This window comes from Cercospora beticola, chromosome 3 (assembly GCF_033473495.1).
Source record: "Cercospora beticola chromosome 3, complete sequence".
NCBI classification, from domain to species: domain Eukaryota; kingdom Fungi; phylum Ascomycota; class Dothideomycetes; order Mycosphaerellales; family Mycosphaerellaceae; genus Cercospora; species Cercospora beticola.
In genome coordinates, this window is record NC_088937.1 from 1324623 (window position 1) to 1342260 (window position 17638).

General features: G+C 53.3%; 10 protein-coding genes across 10 annotated transcripts; 5 read left to right on the forward strand and 5 right to left on the reverse strand.

The window, feature by feature from the left end:
- Positions 1 to 891: 891 nt before the first annotated feature.
- Positions 892 to 2546, forward strand: RHO25_004474 (uncharacterized protein; the record flags this gene model as incomplete). The annotated part of the gene is made up of 3 exons (XM_023595397.2): positions 892 to 1022; positions 1077 to 1487; positions 1544 to 2546. The coding sequence occupies 3 exons, from the start codon at positions 892 to 894 to the stop codon at positions 2544 to 2546; spliced, it is 1545 nt and encodes a 514-aa protein (XP_023457717.1).
- Positions 2547 to 3967: 1421 nt separating this feature from the next.
- RHO25_004475 (mitochondrial 37S ribosomal protein uS9m) lies at positions 3968 to 5040 on the reverse strand (the record flags this gene model as incomplete). Its single annotated transcript, XM_023595398.2, has 2 exons — positions 3968 to 4059; positions 4110 to 5040. The coding sequence occupies 2 exons, from the start codon at positions 5038 to 5040 to the stop codon at positions 3968 to 3970; spliced, it is 1023 nt and encodes a 340-aa protein (XP_023457718.1).
- A 251-nt stretch (positions 5041 to 5291) lies between these two features.
- Positions 5292 to 6896, forward strand: RHO25_004476 (uncharacterized protein; the record flags this gene model as incomplete). The annotated part of the gene is made up of 4 exons (XM_023595399.2): positions 5292 to 5321; positions 5411 to 5600; positions 5811 to 6408; positions 6461 to 6896. 4 exons carry the CDS (start codon positions 5292 to 5294, stop codon positions 6894 to 6896), a joined length of 1254 nt encoding a protein of 417 aa, XP_023456877.1.
- A 561-nt stretch (positions 6897 to 7457) lies between these two features.
- On the forward strand, positions 7458 to 8246 carry RHO25_004477 (uncharacterized protein; the record flags this gene model as incomplete). Its single annotated transcript, XM_023595400.1, has 3 exons — positions 7458 to 7553; positions 7604 to 7781; positions 7828 to 8246. The coding sequence occupies 3 exons, from the start codon at positions 7458 to 7460 to the stop codon at positions 8244 to 8246; spliced, it is 693 nt and encodes a 230-aa protein (XP_023456876.1).
- Positions 8247 to 8597: 351 nt separating this feature from the next.
- Positions 8598 to 9707, reverse strand: RHO25_004478 (uncharacterized protein; the record flags this gene model as incomplete). Its single annotated transcript, XM_023595401.2, has 3 exons — positions 8598 to 8907; positions 8964 to 9487; positions 9549 to 9707. 3 exons carry the CDS (start codon positions 9705 to 9707, stop codon positions 8598 to 8600), a joined length of 993 nt encoding a protein of 330 aa, XP_023456875.2.
- A 152-nt stretch (positions 9708 to 9859) lies between these two features.
- RHO25_004479 (uncharacterized protein) lies at positions 9860 to 10405 on the reverse strand (the record flags this gene model as incomplete). The annotated part of the gene is made up of 1 exon (XM_023595402.2): positions 9860 to 10405. One exon carries the CDS (start codon positions 10403 to 10405, stop codon positions 9860 to 9862), a length of 546 nt encoding a protein of 181 aa, XP_023456874.1.
- A 647-nt stretch (positions 10406 to 11052) lies between these two features.
- RHO25_004480 (uncharacterized protein) lies at positions 11053 to 11614 on the reverse strand (the record flags this gene model as incomplete). Its single annotated transcript, XM_023595403.2, has 3 exons — positions 11053 to 11100; positions 11175 to 11467; positions 11524 to 11614. The coding sequence occupies 3 exons, from the start codon at positions 11612 to 11614 to the stop codon at positions 11053 to 11055; spliced, it is 432 nt and encodes a 143-aa protein (XP_023456881.1).
- Positions 11615 to 13690: 2076 nt separating this feature from the next.
- Positions 13691 to 14368, forward strand: RHO25_004481 (uncharacterized protein; the record flags this gene model as incomplete). The annotated part of the gene is made up of 2 exons (XM_065602561.1): positions 13691 to 13917; positions 13972 to 14368. 2 exons carry the CDS (start codon positions 13691 to 13693, stop codon positions 14366 to 14368), a joined length of 624 nt encoding a protein of 207 aa, XP_065458633.1.
- Positions 14369 to 14875: 507 nt separating this feature from the next.
- On the forward strand, positions 14876 to 15727 carry RHO25_004482 (uncharacterized protein; the record flags this gene model as incomplete). The annotated part of the gene is made up of 1 exon (XM_023595404.2): positions 14876 to 15727. The coding sequence occupies one exon, from the start codon at positions 14876 to 14878 to the stop codon at positions 15725 to 15727; it is 852 nt and encodes a 283-aa protein (XP_023456880.1).
- A 728-nt stretch (positions 15728 to 16455) lies between these two features.
- On the reverse strand, positions 16456 to 17325 carry RHO25_004483 (uncharacterized protein; the record flags this gene model as incomplete). Its single annotated transcript, XM_023595405.2, has 1 exon — positions 16456 to 17325. One exon carries the CDS (start codon positions 17323 to 17325, stop codon positions 16456 to 16458), a length of 870 nt encoding a protein of 289 aa, XP_023456879.2.
- Positions 17326 to 17638: the final 313 nt, after the last annotated feature.

Sequence of the window (17638 nt, forward strand, 5' to 3'; positions counted from 1 at the left end):
GGGCGTCACCACAGGAAGCTAGAATCGCCGCCCCGTGAACGAAGCTTACGGGGCGGTATGGAAGCAGCGCTCGGATCGCGCGCTAATATCTAGAGTCGGTAGGGCTGGTACCCGCGATGAGGGTTGCGGTGGTCTACGACTCTACGATGGCGACAAGGTACTATCTACAGCAGAGAGATCAAATGCGTGATACCGCGCTGAAGCGACGAACCGAGCATAGAACTTGCAACTGTCATCGCCCACGAAACAGTAGGTGTTGCCTGTGAAAATTCCATTGAAGGCTTTGGCTTTCACCACTTTGCAAGTCGAAATGCGATCGAGGCAAAAATCACCGATGGAACGAGTTGTTGAGTAGCCCTACTCCAGTGTGAGCCGTCTGGACTCTGTTCGCGATAATGTACGCTTCCTTCACTACTGCGTTCACGAGTGTCCCAACGACACAACGACATGGGCTGCAAAGGACTGGACTGCTAGAGACCACGTGAAGGCGTATGCGAACTCATCATTAATGTAACTCGTGGTGGAGTGGAGTGCGCCAAGCCGAACTTTGATGTTGCGACTTCAGTGATTATGGCGTGCTCACAAGCCAAGAATCCAAGACGACAAGTGCAGCCAGCCTGCATCCACGCTCTCACATAGAGAGTTTGGCTGGACTCAGCGCCATCAGCCTCAGGTCTTATGCTGCAGCTTAGAGCGACGCCCAGAACCTAAGCAGATGCTTTCTACGCCCACGCCCAGACGGGCGATCATAGGCTTCACAGCAAAAGAGTGAGCGCCACGAGATGGTGCGATGCACTTGGCATGCCGCCATGTTGAGAATAAAGGCACGTCGTTGCCTTTTCTCGCATTCTGCATTCCTCAAAGAACTTCCACTTCTAAACACCAGCAACTATGGGTGTCCAGGAGTATACGGAGCGCGAGTTCAACAATGACCCCGAGTTCAAGGATAGCGGCAGCGATGAGCGGGCCCTTTCTCCATCCGTGGATTGGACTCCAGCAGAGGAGCGCAAGGCGAAGCGCAAGTGAGTCTGGCACAGAAGTCGCACGGTTGCGGACAATACTGACCGCGGAATCAGGCTCGATCTGATCATCATGCCATTGTTGACTCTCGGATTCTTCTGCTTGCAACTCGACAGAGGCAATATCGCGAACGCCATCACGGACAGCTTTATGGAGGACTTGAATATCACACAGGATCAGTTCAATGTTGGCCAGCAGATGCTTTCCCTCGGTATCGTGCTCTTCGAGATCCCATCCAACATGATTCTGTACCGCGTCGGCCCTGGCAAATGGCTCACTCTCCAGCTCTTCCTTTTCGGCACGGTCAGCACGTTCCAGGCGTGGCAGAACAACTATGGTTCATTCATCACTACCCGTCTCTTGCTCGGTATCACCGAATCCGGCTTTATTCCAGGTGGATTGTGGACACTATCGACATGGTACACTCGCAAAGAAACGGCTAAGAGAGTGATGATATTTTACTTCGGGTTCGTGCAATCGCTAGAAGGTATCTGCAATGGCATTCGCTAACTGGTGTGGACAGTAATCAATTTGGTCAAGCTTCTGCAAAACTCTTCGCCTATGGCATTCTTCACATGCGTGGTGTCGCCGGCCAACCCGGATGGTTCTGGCTGTTTGTGCTCATGGGTCTCTTCACTATTGCCTCCGGCTTTGTGCTTGGCTTCTTCCTGCCTGACTCATTCAAGAACCCGCACAGCACCTTCCTTCCAAAGTGGAACATCTTCTCTGAGCGCGAGATCTACATTCTCAACAACCGCATTCTCCTCGATGACCCTGCCAAGGGAAGGAAGAAGAAGTCGATTGGTCTGCCAGCGTTCAAGAAGGCATTCTCGAATTGGCGCGTGTGGATCCACTTTCTCATCACCATGTGTAACAACGGTCCTCAGCGTGGATTTGACACCTATGCTCCGTCGCTGGTGAAAGAGATGGGCTTCGCGGGCTTGACCTCTAACGCCTTGGCATCCGTTGGTCTGTTCGTGCAGATCCCGGTCTCTTTCCTCTTCAGCTTCGTCTCCGACCGCTTCGACAAGCGTGGCGAGACCGTCATCACTGGTCTGTCTCTGGCGACCTTGGCGTACGTTTTCAACCGCAGCTTTACCGAGATTCAGAATCAAGGTGCTCAGTACTTCGGAGTCGTCTTCACTCAGACGTTCGGCACTTTCTCTCATCCGCTCAACATCAGCTGGCTCTCGCTGACATGCACCGATTCCGAGGAGCGTGCGCTTGCCATGGCATTGGTGATCATGGGAGCCAACATTGCCGGTATCTACGGCGCTCAAATCTTCCGTGCCGACGACAAGCCTCGCTACCGTCGTGGATTTTCGATCGGCATTGCTGTCCTTGCGTTCGGCGCCTTCCTCGCTGTTGTGCGCCGAGTCGACGAGAGTATTAAGCGACGACGCGCAACGAAGGAGGGCCGCAGAGAGTCTGTCTTTGAGGACGTCAAGGCCGTCCCAGCAGAGATTCCGGCTCCTGCCCTGGTGGGCTCCGATCTCAAGCCCGTAATTTCACCCACTGTACGCTGAACGAAGAACACAAGTGAAATTGCATTATAACAAGATTTTACATTCCGAACAGTCGTTGGAACGGGACATGAGCAATGAAAATTAGTTAGATGTGATATACCAGCACTACGGTGCAATAATGCGATCATTTTACGTACTACCATTGTCCCAAATCATGTGTCCGTCTGTTTGTCACTTGACAAGGCAACACGTAGAAACGACTGTCAGTTGATTGCTTGCCTCCTGCCTAGCTTTGTCAAGCAAACGAACTCATGGCAGCCTGATCGTTCATGACTCCGTACACAGCAGAGTTTCTCCTCCGTGAATCTGTCCATGTGCAATCTATAGCACTCGAGTCCCACAATAGCTGTTACACGGGCAAGCAAGACGAAATCTCCATTTTGACGGTCCAATATCAACACAGAACTCATGGTGCAGCGACAGAGGCTTAGCAGCTCGCCAACACCTGACCGCGGTCACATCTACAGCCAAAGCGTCCCAGACATACCTCACGATGACTCGAAAGCGCGGCGGCCTCCAGAAGCAGGCACTCACAACACAAGCACAGACTGGCCTAGCACCTGCACCCATCCCGCCACAATTCCCCACGGTATAAACTCTATCAGCAGCCAGACACGCCAGAACGCCTGTCACACGAGCCCAGCCAATGCGCCCTCTATCGCCATTCCCACCACAAATCACTCATCATCAGCGGTCAGCCGAGCCGCCTCCGACCCTTTCGGCTCTGCAGCTCTGCTGGTCCACCAATCGACAATACATACCCTCACTGAAGCACTGATCTGGAGGCGAGCTGTCGGTATCATTGACGATAAGATCATCGCCGAGCTTGAGGATCGCTTGGAAAAGTTCTCGTTATCCGATCGTCAAATTGCGCTTTTTGCGGCTGAGCAGCGATTTCGTGCTATGTCGTGTTTGGTCGGTATGGAAGGGTCCAAAGAACGCATAACGGAGGCAGTTCGACTTGTGAGAAAATTAGCCGATATGTTGGAGACTGTGGGAGGCGGGAAGTATGTGGAGCTTTCGGAAGAGATGCATGGTTTGGTAGGAAGGATGGGGGCATGATTGCGGCTGGTCGCTGGAGTTCTTGGAGTGGATCTCTTGGAAAGCCGTGGCATTGGGCTTGCAAGGTGCTGTAAAGAGGTCTCGACTCGGCGCTTCTTGTTCATTGCATGGCAGTTCTGGAACGAGATTTGCAGAGGACGTCGTTGCGTAATTGTCACACCTGATCGCAGCAATGACCAAATATCACGACTGCTGCTTGTACAGGGTACGCGCATTCGGTAGGACGCTGGTAACCACCTGAACTTGTCAATGATTGAGAAAATTGTCGTTTGGTGTTAAAGGTAGAGCTGGACAGAAGGATATGCTGATCCACCGATGACAGGTCGGACTGTACAATATAATACAAGGATATCGACGTGTTAACGCTTGACCCAGGCCGGCATCTTGCGAGCCTTGAGCTTGCCAGGCTTCTTCCTCTCGACTCGTCGAGGATCGCGCGTGATAACGCGTGCTGAAATAAAGTCAGTGCCACGAAGTGCCAGCGAGATGCAACTTGCTCACCTCTCCTCAACGCAGGCTTCAAATCAGGCTCATGTGCCAGCAGAGCCTTTGCCAACCCGAGTGCTATCGCATCGGCCTGTCCTGTCGTCCCTCCGCCTTGCGCCAGAGCCCATACGTTGTACTTGTCCAAGCGCTGAGTGGCCTTCAACGCCCAGACCGCTGTTTCGCGATCGTGCAAGCGACCGAAGTAATCCGTTAATGCTTTTCCATTGATGAGCACTTTGCCCTCTCCTTCCACCACGAATACTGATGCCGTGCTGCTCTTTCTACGGCCCACGGCCTTGGATTTGCCATCCTTGTCGACCAAGATGGGCTTTGGCCTGTTGTGATGTGGCTGCACCAGTCTCTTGAACTTCTCCAGGGCTTGGGTCACCTCTGTGGGGATGAGCGAGGGATGAATGTAGTTCAACCGCTTCAGCAATTCCAGCAGCATCTTGTAGCTCTTCGCGCGCACAGGCTCGGCCACTTCGGCCTTGTACTGGTCGATGGTCTTCCATGCTACTCTCGGAGCCTCACCAGTGGGAAGGACTGGCAGAAGCTGGTACTTCCGCAGAAGCGCGGACAGAGCGAGCAGATCATCGGTGTATCGAGGTGTGGCGGTGAAATAGGATGGCGATGCAGGCACGATGCGTATCCGTCTGAGGATGGGGTGGTTTCGGGGGTCGTCTTGATTTCCTCCTCGCCGCGGTCTGTTCATTCCACCCCGCCCTCGCCCTCGGTCCATGGGCGTTTCGATGATTTCGGCTCTCGTCGCGGTCGGCGTCTGCCTATCGAGCACGAATTGGCCATTCTCCTCTGGAATCTCGGGTGCAGCGCGGATGTCTTCATTGATCGAGGCCATACACCGTCTCGTGGTGCGCAGCCATGATGGCGTCGATCGATATGCTGCGGCGACTCTCCGCAGGCAATGGCGGCCGAGGGTGGACTCCATGGCGAGTGCAATGGCAATGGTCTGGTCTTCGTCGCGCGAGGTTCGCTACACACGCTCGGAAGCAGAGCGCAGCAGCTGGCGAGCCTTGGCGTGCAGGGGCCATTTGGAACTTTTTGCGATGAACCCCTCCGCCAGTCACACAACTTCTGCTCCTCCACCACCACCACTACCACCCACACTACATTCTGCTTTCTACAGCCAACGAAGGCGCACTGTAATCGACACCGTCTTCTACAATTCACACACGCACAATGGCGTTTGGCAAGATCTACAGCTACGAGGTAAGCTATTGTCCGCCCACCATAGGCACAAACAACACCTTGACTGTAGCCACTCGGGTGTGAACACCGCTGACGACGTCGTACTCCAGCGCAACCCGCGCACCACCGCCATCCTCGCCGTCGCCAAGGCCAACGGTCTTGATCTCGAGTTCGTCGAGACCAAGCCAGGCGCTGATATCACCAATGACTACCGCAAGCTCAACAAACTGGGCAAGGTCCCTACCTTCGAGGGCGCCGACGGCTACGTCTTGACCGAGGCCATGGCCATTGCCATCTACCGTGAGTCCCTCGTCCTCTTCTGCGCTCGACCACTCGCACGCGCCGCATACGACCCCACATCCTGCAATGATGAACAACCACATATTCAATTACAGTTATCCCTGTCTGAAGATTACTGTTGAGAACGTATTCACACTCTGAAACGCACGCTACAAATTACTCTGGTACACAAAAGAAAGCGCTCGAATGGGCACTGACAACTGTCTCCAGTCACTTCGCAAAACGAGAAGACCACCCTCCTTGGCAAGACCAAGCAGGACTACGCCTCCATCCTCCGATGGATGTCCTTCGCCAACACCGAGCTCCTCCCATCCGTCGGTGCCTGGTTCCGCCCTCTGGTCGGCCGCGACCCATACAACAAGAAGAGCGTGGATGATGCACAAAAGGCCACCCAGGCCAACGTCAAGGTCCTCGAGGAGCACCTCACTGTCAACACATACCTGGTCAGCGAGCGTCTGACTCTCGCCGATCTCTTCGTTGCCGGTATCGCTTCTCGTGGCTTCGAGCACTTCTTTGACAAGGAGTGGCGCGCCCAGCACCCAGCCTTCACTCGCTGGTTCGAGACTGTCGTTCACCAGGACATCTTCACTGCTGTCTGGGGCGAGTACAAGTTCATTGACAAGGCCATCCCAAACACTCCACCAAAGGTCGAGAAGGCACCAAAGGCTGAGAAGCCAAAGGCTGCCGAAAAGCCAAAGGCCGCTGCTAAGCCAGCTGCTGACGAGGAGGAGGAGGAGGCTGCTCCAGCACCAAAGCCAAAGCACCCCCTGGAAGCTCTTGGCCGCCCAACTTTCGTCCTTGACGACTGGTAAGTACTGAAAATTGGCATACTCGAATTCGATATACTGATCATCATGCAGGAAGCGCCAGTACTCCAACGAGGAGACCCGCGAGGTCGCCCTTCCTTGGTTCTGGAAGAACGTCAACTTCGAGGAGTACAGCCTGTGGCAGGTGGACTACAAGTACAACGACGAGCTCACCATGACCTTCATGACCTCCAACTTGATTGGTGGCTTCTTTGCCCGTCTCGAGGCCAGCCGCAAGTACATCTTCGGCGCCGCATCCGTCTACGGCAAGACCAACGACAGCATCATCAAGGGTGCTTTCCTTGTCCGTGGACAGGAGGCTCTTCCAGCTTTCGATGTCGCTCCAGACTACGAGAGCTACACCTTCACCAAGCTCGACCCAAAGAAGGCCGAGGACCAGGAGTTTGTCAACGACCAGTGGGCGTGGGACAAGCCAATCACTGTTGACGGCAAGGAGTACGAGTGGGCCGACGGCAAGGTCTTCAAGTAGAGTGACTATTCAGCACTCTTGTGATGGACCATTTGTTCAGAACGTATCGACCGCCTAGCTTTGGCCATGGATTACATGATTGTATGCGTAGATAGAGTCATGACCGGCATGAGAAAAAAGCGATTCCTCCCACTCGTAGACGGAGAGAAATGATACCACAATTACACCACCCAGTTCGTTGCTACCCGTTCTTGCATCTTAAGTCACTTTCGGAGCAGGCAGCTCACTCGGTTTCTGGAGAAAGAGGCCCATGAAACTTTTACTTGCAGACTCCTAGACGGACCTGGTTTGGTTGTAGTCAAGCCGACGAGCATGGGAACTTCTGTTTCTCTGCACAGAACAGGTTGTTTTTTCTTTGGCGATTGCTCCAGAGGGCAGCTCACAACGGTCTGCAGGGTTCACCCGCTCCTTCCTTCTGAACGTCCTGGGTCACTGCTCTTGCCTGCAGATTGACGCGCGACTGGCTGCCTGGTTCGCGCCGTCACCCTACATCCGCCTCCCACTTGCACTGAACCAACAACAACCGACACATCGTCGTCGCCGTCGCCGTCAGCACGAAACATGGGAGACAAGCGCAAGGCTGAGGCTCCGCCAGAGGGATCACGCCGCAGTGAACGCCTGCAGACTGTCAAGAGGCAAAAGATTGCCGATGAGGAGGTGAGCGTGCGTTGCGTCTAGTTGAGCAGAGAGATGTTAACTCGTCACAGACTACTTCGCATGCCATACCAGCTAAGCCTAAGCGCTTCCATCGTCCGCGGCAGCGCAAGTCATGCCACCTGCTCAACTTGCCAGGAGAGATCAGAAACAGAATCTACCGCTATGCTCTGGTCAAGGCCAAACCCATCAAGGTGACGCGCAAAGGTCCCGGCGAACCAAGTCTATTGCGTGCGTGGTCCCAGTCTCGTCAGTGAGCATTTCTGACCTTGTGCAGGTGTGTGCAACCGTATCCGCCGTGAAGCTTGTAGTATCTACTACGCCGAGAACGAGTTCGAGGTGCACGTGGAGGACTTCGACGGCGAAGCTCTTGTCCCATTCAAGAATCAATACTCTTCCTTCTACAACTGGCTGAACGGACAGCGCCGTGGCGTCAATGTTACCAACCTGATGAAAGGCAAGCCAGACTGGGACAACCTCGTCGCGTGGGCTAAGGCCGATCGCTATCGTACAGCTTTCTGGCCAGACATTTTCGGTGCCTACTGTCCAACTCACCAAGTTGTTGCCAGCACCTTCAGAATCGTGGATTCTATGGATGGACTACCATGGTGTGAAGTGGAGCAGGCGCTCGACGCAATGCGAGAGGTACTGGATGGGCTGCCATCTCCGTGGGCAGAATTCCCAGGATGGTACTGAGCGTGGAGATGGGCGGAGAATGGGCATTCGGGGTACTCAGAGAGAGACGACATGGTTGGCGTTTGCTTTAGCGTTTCAGACTTCTGAGGAAAGTCGCGTTAGCTTGCACTTTGATGAAGTTTCGATATGCGTCGGGCGTATATGAAGGCAAGAACTGCATGCGAGGCCCGTTGCTCCTACTCCGGTGCATTTTCCAATGTTGTTTTGATTTTGATGCCCTTCGACACGTTGTGCGAGGTTCTCTTGGATTACTTAAGCTTTGCGCTCACAACTCCGGGATTGCTCCCAGTTGGAGTTTTGTGGAGTGCTTCGAACCTGTGCCGCTTGTCTTCCTTCCCGTGCTCGATACATCTATGCCGCCCTGCTCTTTGGTCGTCCACTTCCGACTCTTCTCGCTTGTGGGCGTTGAAGGTGCTCGGCTGGGATCCAGCTCTCATCGTAGCCCTTTGACGATCCAGAAGTAACAGCTGGGCCATCAGCACCGACAACAGAGACCTGTTCGCTGGGGTCTACTGGCTTGGAGCCAGCAGTCGAGCGCTTAGCACGCTCCCCGCCCTTACCACCTCGCTTCTTCTGTGGGAACAATGTGGTGATCCAGGTGTTGTAGATGAAGTAGACGGTTCCACCAAAAGCGGCGAGGAGGAACAGGTAGAGGAAGATGCTACGAACATAGTCAGCACATGCTAGAAGGTTGTTTGAGTGGTCGGGACTTCTCACATTTGAGGATCCAAGAGGGACGTTGGAGCTTCCACTACAGACACATTCTCGCGGAACACGGTCGAAGTAAAGACTGCTGGGCCTCGCGTAATGATTGCGTTGACCTCGAGCAAGATATCCTGAGGCTGCATGATCGTCGCATAAGCGTAGGTGAAGGTCTCAGAGGTGTGCGGTGCGATGCTCTTCCCAAATCTGGCAGCAGTCAAGTTGCGAATGCTCTGAGGCGGGTCAGGCGCGCCAACTTGGCCAAGTGGGCTGTATAGACCCGCAACAGCGGCCAAGACATTGATCTCGGTGTCCTCGTTGTTGGTGATTGTGATCAAAGTGCGTGTCGGACGTCCATTGACGAGCTTCACACCAAAAATCTCGGCCTCTGGGAAGGACACATTGAAGCTGGCCTTGAGCGGCTTTTGCTGCTGTTCTGCTGCCCACGTCTCTTTGCCCGATTCCATGAATTTTTGCATGTCCTCGATTGACAGGTCTGCGATATTGGGTTGTTCCGCATCGGCCGCGACATCTTCGACCTGTTCGCATAGCATCAGAACCGTGACTCGCTGGAGAGGTGTATTTCGCCAGCTTGCATACCTTGACATTGTCTTGAGCCAGAACATTGACAGCACTGAACGCTGCGACGGCGAGCGTCGCAAGCTTGAAGGAAACCATTTCGGCGAAGAGGGTGTGGTGAATGAGGAAAGTCAATGGCAGAAGCTTGCGGAACAGAGTCGAGATGGACACCTTGACCATCGCTTGCTCGTGCCGAAAGAGGGTCTTCTTGGCACGACTAGTTAGGTGCACGGACCATGATGGTGCAATGGACAGTAGAGAAGTGGTCGTTCAAGTTCACCTCTACAACATGTCATCTTTCTGGAACTCTACAAAAGCATACTTCTGTCAATTCAATAGCCAGTTCCTGCAAATACTCCCACCATGTACTGTTCAATTTCATCAACATATTCGTACTGCTTACTTGCCTCCACCGATGACTTGGCCCAGTCTACCTTTTGCGCCGAAAAGCATTCAAATACGGGCTTAGGAACCTCGTCGAACAGACCGAGCGCAATGACACTCAGAGATGGCTCCGTTCGCGTCGGTCCGCCCACTGGACTTCCACATTCGCCACAGAATGATCTCCCAACAGTTCTACCGCTTCGAGATTTTGTGTCGATAAAAGTCTTGAGTTTCCCCTCCGGATCATGGAGCTGGACCTGAGACGTAGGTAACATGAGGCATGCAAGCCCTGTCGCCGAGCCTGAGAATTTGCGGCAGTTTATGCAATGGCATATGTGACCTTGAGGTTTGGCATGGAGGTCGTAAGGCAGTGTAAGTACAAGGCTGATGGAGCCACAGAGGCAGGTTCCAGTGTAGGTCTGTGTTGATTGGGGTGTACTGTCTGCCATTGTGAAGATGGTTGGGAGTTCTGACGCGCTGACGAGCATCTGCATTGTGGTCTTTCAGCCTTTTAAAGAATCTCCTGCGTTTTCGTTTCTGATATTACGGAGTGGGGCCGATCACAGCTGAGAAGGAAGACCGCACCCGGTCCGGATGTTGCTGTAAGCCCTTCTCTCACGCCTGCAGCCTACGACTCAGCTGAGAAGCACCGGGCCTGACAAGCGGGTATCGATCAACCAAGCTGGGAACAGTCCTTCGTCTTATCTTGTTGTTCCCAACCCGGCCTTCCTGCAGCGTCTGGTAACACAAAATCACAAGCGGATGGCGCTTGGGAGAATTAGTGAGTTCCCCTTTTATTTTCGAGCCTCGTAACTGAGCTCAAGAGCCAACAAAGCTGTCGCTATGATGGCTCATTTCCTGCTGTCCGCGGATACGAAAACGATGACGACCCGATCGTGAGTTATGGTGCTGCCTGATTGTCGCCTGTTGATGAACGTTGTTGGCTCCACTTTAGCACCTGTGACGCTGTGAGCTCCATCGGTCCAGTGTGCAATGGGGAATCTGATACGAAGGCGGATGAGCTCTGCGTCTCAGTCGATACAGCGAATGAGCAGAGAATATAATACAAGCGCTACACAAGCCCTGCGTGGCACATAAAGTCGCTACTATGCTCCGAAACTGTACAGTCCATCTTGATCTCTTACAATGCTGGCTTTGCGCCGGTCTGGCCACCCGGCTGTGTGAGAAGCTGTGCATATCTGTTAGTATCCGTATGAAATATGCGATCGCCTCATTATCCAGTTTCAATGAGTGTTCGCTCACCTCGTTCGCACTCTGCTGCATTCTCATTTCCCGCTCCATCTCCTGCACTTGCTGCTCCTCGCTGAAAGCCAATGCCCACGGCACACCAAGCAGCAGTGCGCTCGTGCTAATCACCCACAAACTCTTCCCGCTGAATCTGGCGGCACTGGTGGCCCACGAGTATGATGTTTCGGCAATGTTGTTGATGCGTTTGCGATACGTCGGAGGAACAATGTCTTTGAGGGCGTACACGCGGTCGAGGAGCGATTCGTCGTAGGCATCATCGTCGTCGACGTCTGAGACTTCGGATTCCGCTGATGGGTTGCTGTCAATACCGATGTTCAACTGCAATGACAGAGACCATGCGTACCATCATCCGTGTCCCATTCGTCCTCGTCGTCCTTGGGGCCCTGCTGCGAGGCAAAGAGCTCCTCGTCGGGCACTTCTTCAAGCTTGACCATATTGACTGTGCTGGGCGGAGAAGTTTGAAGTGTTTCGGATGAATGCGCGTCGGTGCAGGATGATGAAGCAGAGGCACGTGTCGATAGTGTTCTTTGCTTGAAGCTGCCAGGGAAAGTTTTGGGAGAGACAGCCACAGCTTGCCCCGAGCGTTCTTGCGTCAAGACACCAAGTTCTATTCGAACATTATGAAACGCAAGGCCAATATAGGCTGCAATCCATATAAATACTATGTATACCCAATGAGGCGCTATCTAGCATCCAAACATGTCCCATCATCGCCGCAACACATCTCACTTCGAATGGAGTACGGAATTTGTGAATCTTGCGGACATTCAAAAGCAGATTCGTATGCGCCACACTAGCTCCACTTTTGACGCTCTTTAGCGTTGGCTGACTTGCGACTTCACTGCAGTGGTCAACGCCGAAGTTCTCTTTCCTACACACTCTGACCTACGAGTCATCACTGGAAAACTGTCCCAGACTGCCCGATATGCTGCGGTAGTTTCACGAGACGATGCCACACCAGGTCCGAATGCGACAGGCGCTGCTTTTCGGATTGTCGCTCAAGGACCGGCGGAAACTGACAGAAGATTGGCTGTGATGAAATTGCTTGACGATATTGAGAGAAGGATCGCGACAGAGATCATGGATGCTAGATAAGTCAAGGTAATGCAGGCGCTCGGGAAATCTTGGCAACAGCGTAATTGTGTATGATGATCGCCCGCAGGTAGTCCAAAGTGTTGGCGCAGCATGCTATAGACCAACTATAATCACTCGCTTGATGTTATTCCTCCTTGACAAATCTCACAAGTGGGGATATCAATGCAATGGCCTGGAGACTGGGGGTTCGAAATCTGGCCATCGGCCATCGAATGCCCACGCAAGACCTGCAAACATGCCAAAACTCGTTCATGCAAATCTCTGTCAGTCCTATCAAGAGGCGCCGCTATGATTGTAGCTCGCGGGAGGTCAACGCGTTTATCACTGAGGGCGTGCGTCCATGAAGTCCACAGCGGAGTGTCGCGCTTTGCACCAAACATTCTGGGTCGGGTCGTGTACTTTATGTACGCGAAGAGTGGCTCAGTGATAATGCAACCCAGCGTGTTCCGCTTTCGCGGGTCCGCTCCTTCTATCGTGCTGCATGAATTTGACTCCAACAGTCGTTGCACGCAGAACGCAGCGAGTTCAAATGGCTTTCTGCTAGGATTCTTATGTTTGGTGGTCGAAACGGCATGGAATTCTGCTTACAGTTGTGCGTTCTGACACTCGACACATTCTCCTCTGCACCGTAGAGAGATATTCTGGTCAAGGGCCTGCAAATACCCCCCAAGGAACACACAGTACACGCTGCCACTCATGAGTGGAACTCTCAGTTTGAATCAGGGCCTGCCATTGTACCTTGGTCCATTGCGACGACGCATAATTGCATATCAAATTGATATCGAGAGCAGCAGTCTTCGCACCTCGATCGGTAGCTCTCTCCGACACGATACGATCGAACAGCAGTAATCGACTGTAATCTGGTTTCATCGCCTCTCGAACACGGGTCAGAATTTCCCGTGCTTTATTCCCCGCCTAGGCATAGATAACGGCAAATTTGAAGTAAATCTTCACGCCCTTAACAGGACTCGTTTCGAAGGAATTGTGTGGCATCAGCTCGATTGAAGGGTGTAGATGCACAGCCGACTCTTGCAAGCCATGGATTTCTTCTTTCCGTTCTTGCAGTACCCCTCTCGCAGACGTCGGGCGAGGATCTCGCTGCAACGTATTCGCGCGTTGAACCAGGCCTACTAAGGTGGCCAACCTCGGGTCGTGCAGATTTTGAGGCAGCGCTGCGGCTGTCACAGCATGTGAAGGCCAGAGGGATCCCCCTTCGACTTCACTTCTCACAACCCCCGTTTGCTCCAGGCAGCCGTGCACTGATTTGAGCCTGACGCAGGCGTGGCTTTCCAATATTTGCAAGCCAAGCCCAATTCCAGCAGTTTCTGGTCGTTCGCACACCATGGATTCAGTCTTACTGACTTCGAACATCTTGAACCGCGGCAACACCACCAACGAACCTACCGTACTTGGAGATGGCGCTCCACCAGGCCAACCTGGGCGCCTCTGCTCAAGATCAGATCGCCGCCATTCTGGCCCGCGAGGGCTTTGAGAATGTCATTGTCACTTTGCACGCTACGTCAGTGCAAGTCCCAGCGCAAGTCCCAGAGCAAGTCCCAGCGCAAGTCCCAGCGCAGGCACAAACACAAGTGAAAACAACACTTGATCCAGTCTCTCATGCATCGACCAGCAGCAATGCCACGTAAGGTTGCACACCTTCGAATCGGAACAAGATGGGGCTGACAGCCCATGTTAGACAAGCCGAGCCAACATACAGTATCGCAATCAAGGTCGGATCGAGGGTGGAGGCATACAAGAAATGTACCGAGCGCTGGATGAGCTTCTTCCAGCACATGGCGTGCCAGGAGATGAGTGCAAACGAGCGAGCCGACTTCGAAAGCGTCCGAGGTATGGTGCAGACAATCAAGAAGATGGTGGAAGCGAACGGCAACCTCTACATCCCGCGCGAAGTCCGAGACGACATTAGGCACGACCTCTTCAGCCGCCGCACAGTCTCGGCGGAGTACTTGGGTCATTCAGCTGCCGTCCGCCCACACCCAGACTCCCCACTGGCGCATGGCAACCGGGGTCACGCCTACTTCCAGCGAGCTATACGCGAAATTGGCTGTCTGGTCGATGACCTGCCGGCATAGATCTTGAATTCAGAACTTGAATCCGGCCGAGGTGAATTGAATATCCAAGATTCAAGATCTATGGCCTGCCGGCGGGTGTCTGAGTGAAAGTCGCATGGCAGCGCTGGTGAGGGATTGACTTGAATCTTCGGGCGATCATGCGAGTCGTCGATGCAGCTCGTACGATGCATCATATTGAATCGATGCACGGAATACGAAGGAATAGAACACGAAGAGTAACAACAAGCGCAGTCGTAGAATCTTTGTCGAAGCACAAAGCTCATGTGTTCAGACATGTCGTTCCATGCGAAGCCGAGAGCGACGTCAGCAACCTTCCCTTGCCTTCCGCGTCTGCCACAACGACCACGTTGATTGCCCTGCAACTAACAGCTGTTCACTGCTGTCCCAACGCACGCGCATGCACGACCGAACATTCTCTCGCGCCATGATAGTCACACCATAACCCCACCGACGTTGCTCTCCGTGCCGCCGCCCTTGCTTCCACATCTCACCACTGCCTGCGCAGCCATGTCGACTACGGGACAGTTCTCCTCCAAGAACCCGACCATTAAGCGCATTCTCAAAGAAGCATCGGAGCTCGCTAACTCACCATCTTCCGACTTCCATGCTGCCCCGCTCGAGACCGATCTGTTCGAATGGCACTTCACGCTCCGCGGCACTTCGGACTCCCCGTACGAGGGCGGCATCTACCATGGCCGCATAGTACTCCCACCAGCTTACCCGCTCAAGCCGCCTTCATTCCGCTTCCTGACGCCCTCCGGTAGGTTCGAAGTGAATCGCGAAATCTGCCTGAGCATCTCAGGACATCATGAGGAAACATGGCAGCCCGCGTGGGGCATACGAACTGCGCTTGTGGCGATCCGGAGCTTCATGGATACCGATGCGAAGGGGCAAGTCGGTGGTATGGACGCCTCAGAAGATGCTCGAAAACGGTGGGCAGCGCAGAGCGGAAAGAGTAAGTGTGCAACATGCGGAAAGACCAACGAGGAGATTATGGCAGAACAAGACGAGGCAGTGAAGGAAGCAGGCGGAGAGTCGAAAAACGATGTTGTGCCGGACGAGCTACGCCTAGCATACAGAGAGGATCTCAACAAGCCTCAGAATGGAACTGCTGTCGACGCAAACGGAGGCGTTGCACAACCCGCCGCCAGCGCCCCACAGGTGATAGCCGCTCCTGCAGTCCAGCCCGTGCAGCCACCAACTCCTGCAACAGTAACAGCAGCAGTCAACAACCCACCAGCGCCTCAGCCTCAACTAGTTCAACGACCACAGGACGAAATGCCCGCCTGGATCGACAAGGCCATATATGGCATTCTCACAGTCCTTGCGTTCATCCTATGGCAGAAGATGGTCGGCTGAAGCCGGTGGTCCTGGTTATGTCATTTGGAAACAATCTGATCAGACATTTGAACGTCCAAGGCAATGAAGCTGAAAGTGTCACATGTCTCAAACTGATGTCCGGAACACAGCGGGGCGTCAAAAGATTGCGGTGTCTTTGGCTTTCCACCAGAGTAGATGAACCATACCAAGAGCTGTGTCTCTGATCACGAAATCTTGCAGACGCGGCGCCAGAGCTGCCGCTAGCACAGTCACGCATACCATGACCAACGGCTATGAATAAGGAAGGGTATCTAGTCGTGCTTCGGTCCAGGACCAATTCTACGTCGGAATGGTCTGTGCTATAGGTGAAGAGCGCTTCGGCTTCTGGCAAGAGCATCCCTGGTCGCAATTTCGAATATTTCAGTGTTCTTTGCCGGTTCCATTGAGAGACCTCTACATTTGGGAGAACAGCGTATTCTCGTCGCGAACGACTTGCCTTGGGTAATGGAGGCTTCAGCATCAAGTTAATATGGAAGGGAAGTGACCTGTTGAGTCGGTTGCGGGAACTGAGGCACGAAACATGAGTGAGATACCAACGAGGCAGATCATCTTTCAACAGCCGAAAGCGATTCAATAAGGTGTAGGTACAACTAAGCCGCCAATTGCAAATCTGCAAATAAAATCTGGGAGTCGGAAACGGCTTTGCTCGGAAGCATTCACTCAGTCTCATATGCACGCACTGCTGTCCCATACGCCACACTTTTTCCTTAGACTCCATCCCCTTCGGTCTGGGTACCCGATGTAGCATTCGACACCACGCGCTTGCTCGCACGACCTCTCAGCAGCCTCTCACGCACCCAAATGCCAGCCCACACCACACAATAGATGACCACCATGCCTCCCGCGTATGCCAGAATATGACCCATAATGCTTCTCCATTCCCATTTCGGGTCCATCCACTCATAGACATAGAATCCCTGGTCCACTTTCGTAACGTATGCGAGTCCCAAGTATAAGGAGAGTCCCAGTAATACTACCGACAGATGCGGGACGAAAGGAGGCGGCTTTACAGCACTGCAGATGATCTCGAGTATTGCGAAAATACCGTTGAGACCGTGGACTGAGATATTGATCCATCGCGTGAAGGCCTTCGTGCTTGACCAGGGAGGAGCGTACATGCTGCTCCAGTAGACGATACTGACCAGGAACGGGTAGGTGATAATTGTGGTGTGCCAGAGAGAGTGAGCGAATTGGAGCAACCGGGGCAAGTCATCGTGAAGGTGGCTTTTGCCTGTTGGAGCTCTTCTGGCATAGGTGAAAGTGTGCCAGGAGGAGACCATGAAGTAGAAAGCTTGTGACCAGAATTCAATGAACGTGAAGAAACTGAAGGACTTGGCGATGAATCCTCGATCGAGGATTTGAGTATAGGGAGGAATGTTGACATCGCGGAGTTGGTTGTGCGCCTGTTCGTATGCTAGCCAGGAGTAGGCGACGATGATGGTCATCCAGCAGTAGAGAGCGATGATAGCTCGTGCGTAGGCAAAGGTCTTTGGCGAGAGGAATTGTGAGCGGACGTATGTCGCTTCGGGGTCGAAGTCCTTCCTCGATTTTGGATATCCGAATGAAGCGAGTGACATTGCGTTGTACATTTTATGCCTTTGTTGCTCGTTTTGCGGTGAAGAACGGGGTTGGGAGAGACTCGGATTATAACGTCGAAGCAAGCCAAAGATGCTCGAGTGTTTTCACTATACCATAGAGCCAGTGCCATTTGGATTACCAGACAGCATGCCATGTTGTGACTTCCACGACAACATTCACTACTTGTCTTCACGTGAAACCCTGCTGCTTGCCCAACACATATCTGCCCCTGATAATAGCCGAAGTGGAGGATACATATAGAAGCTCGCGCAAGTAATATAAGAGTATTGGAACATAATATTGAAGTCGAGA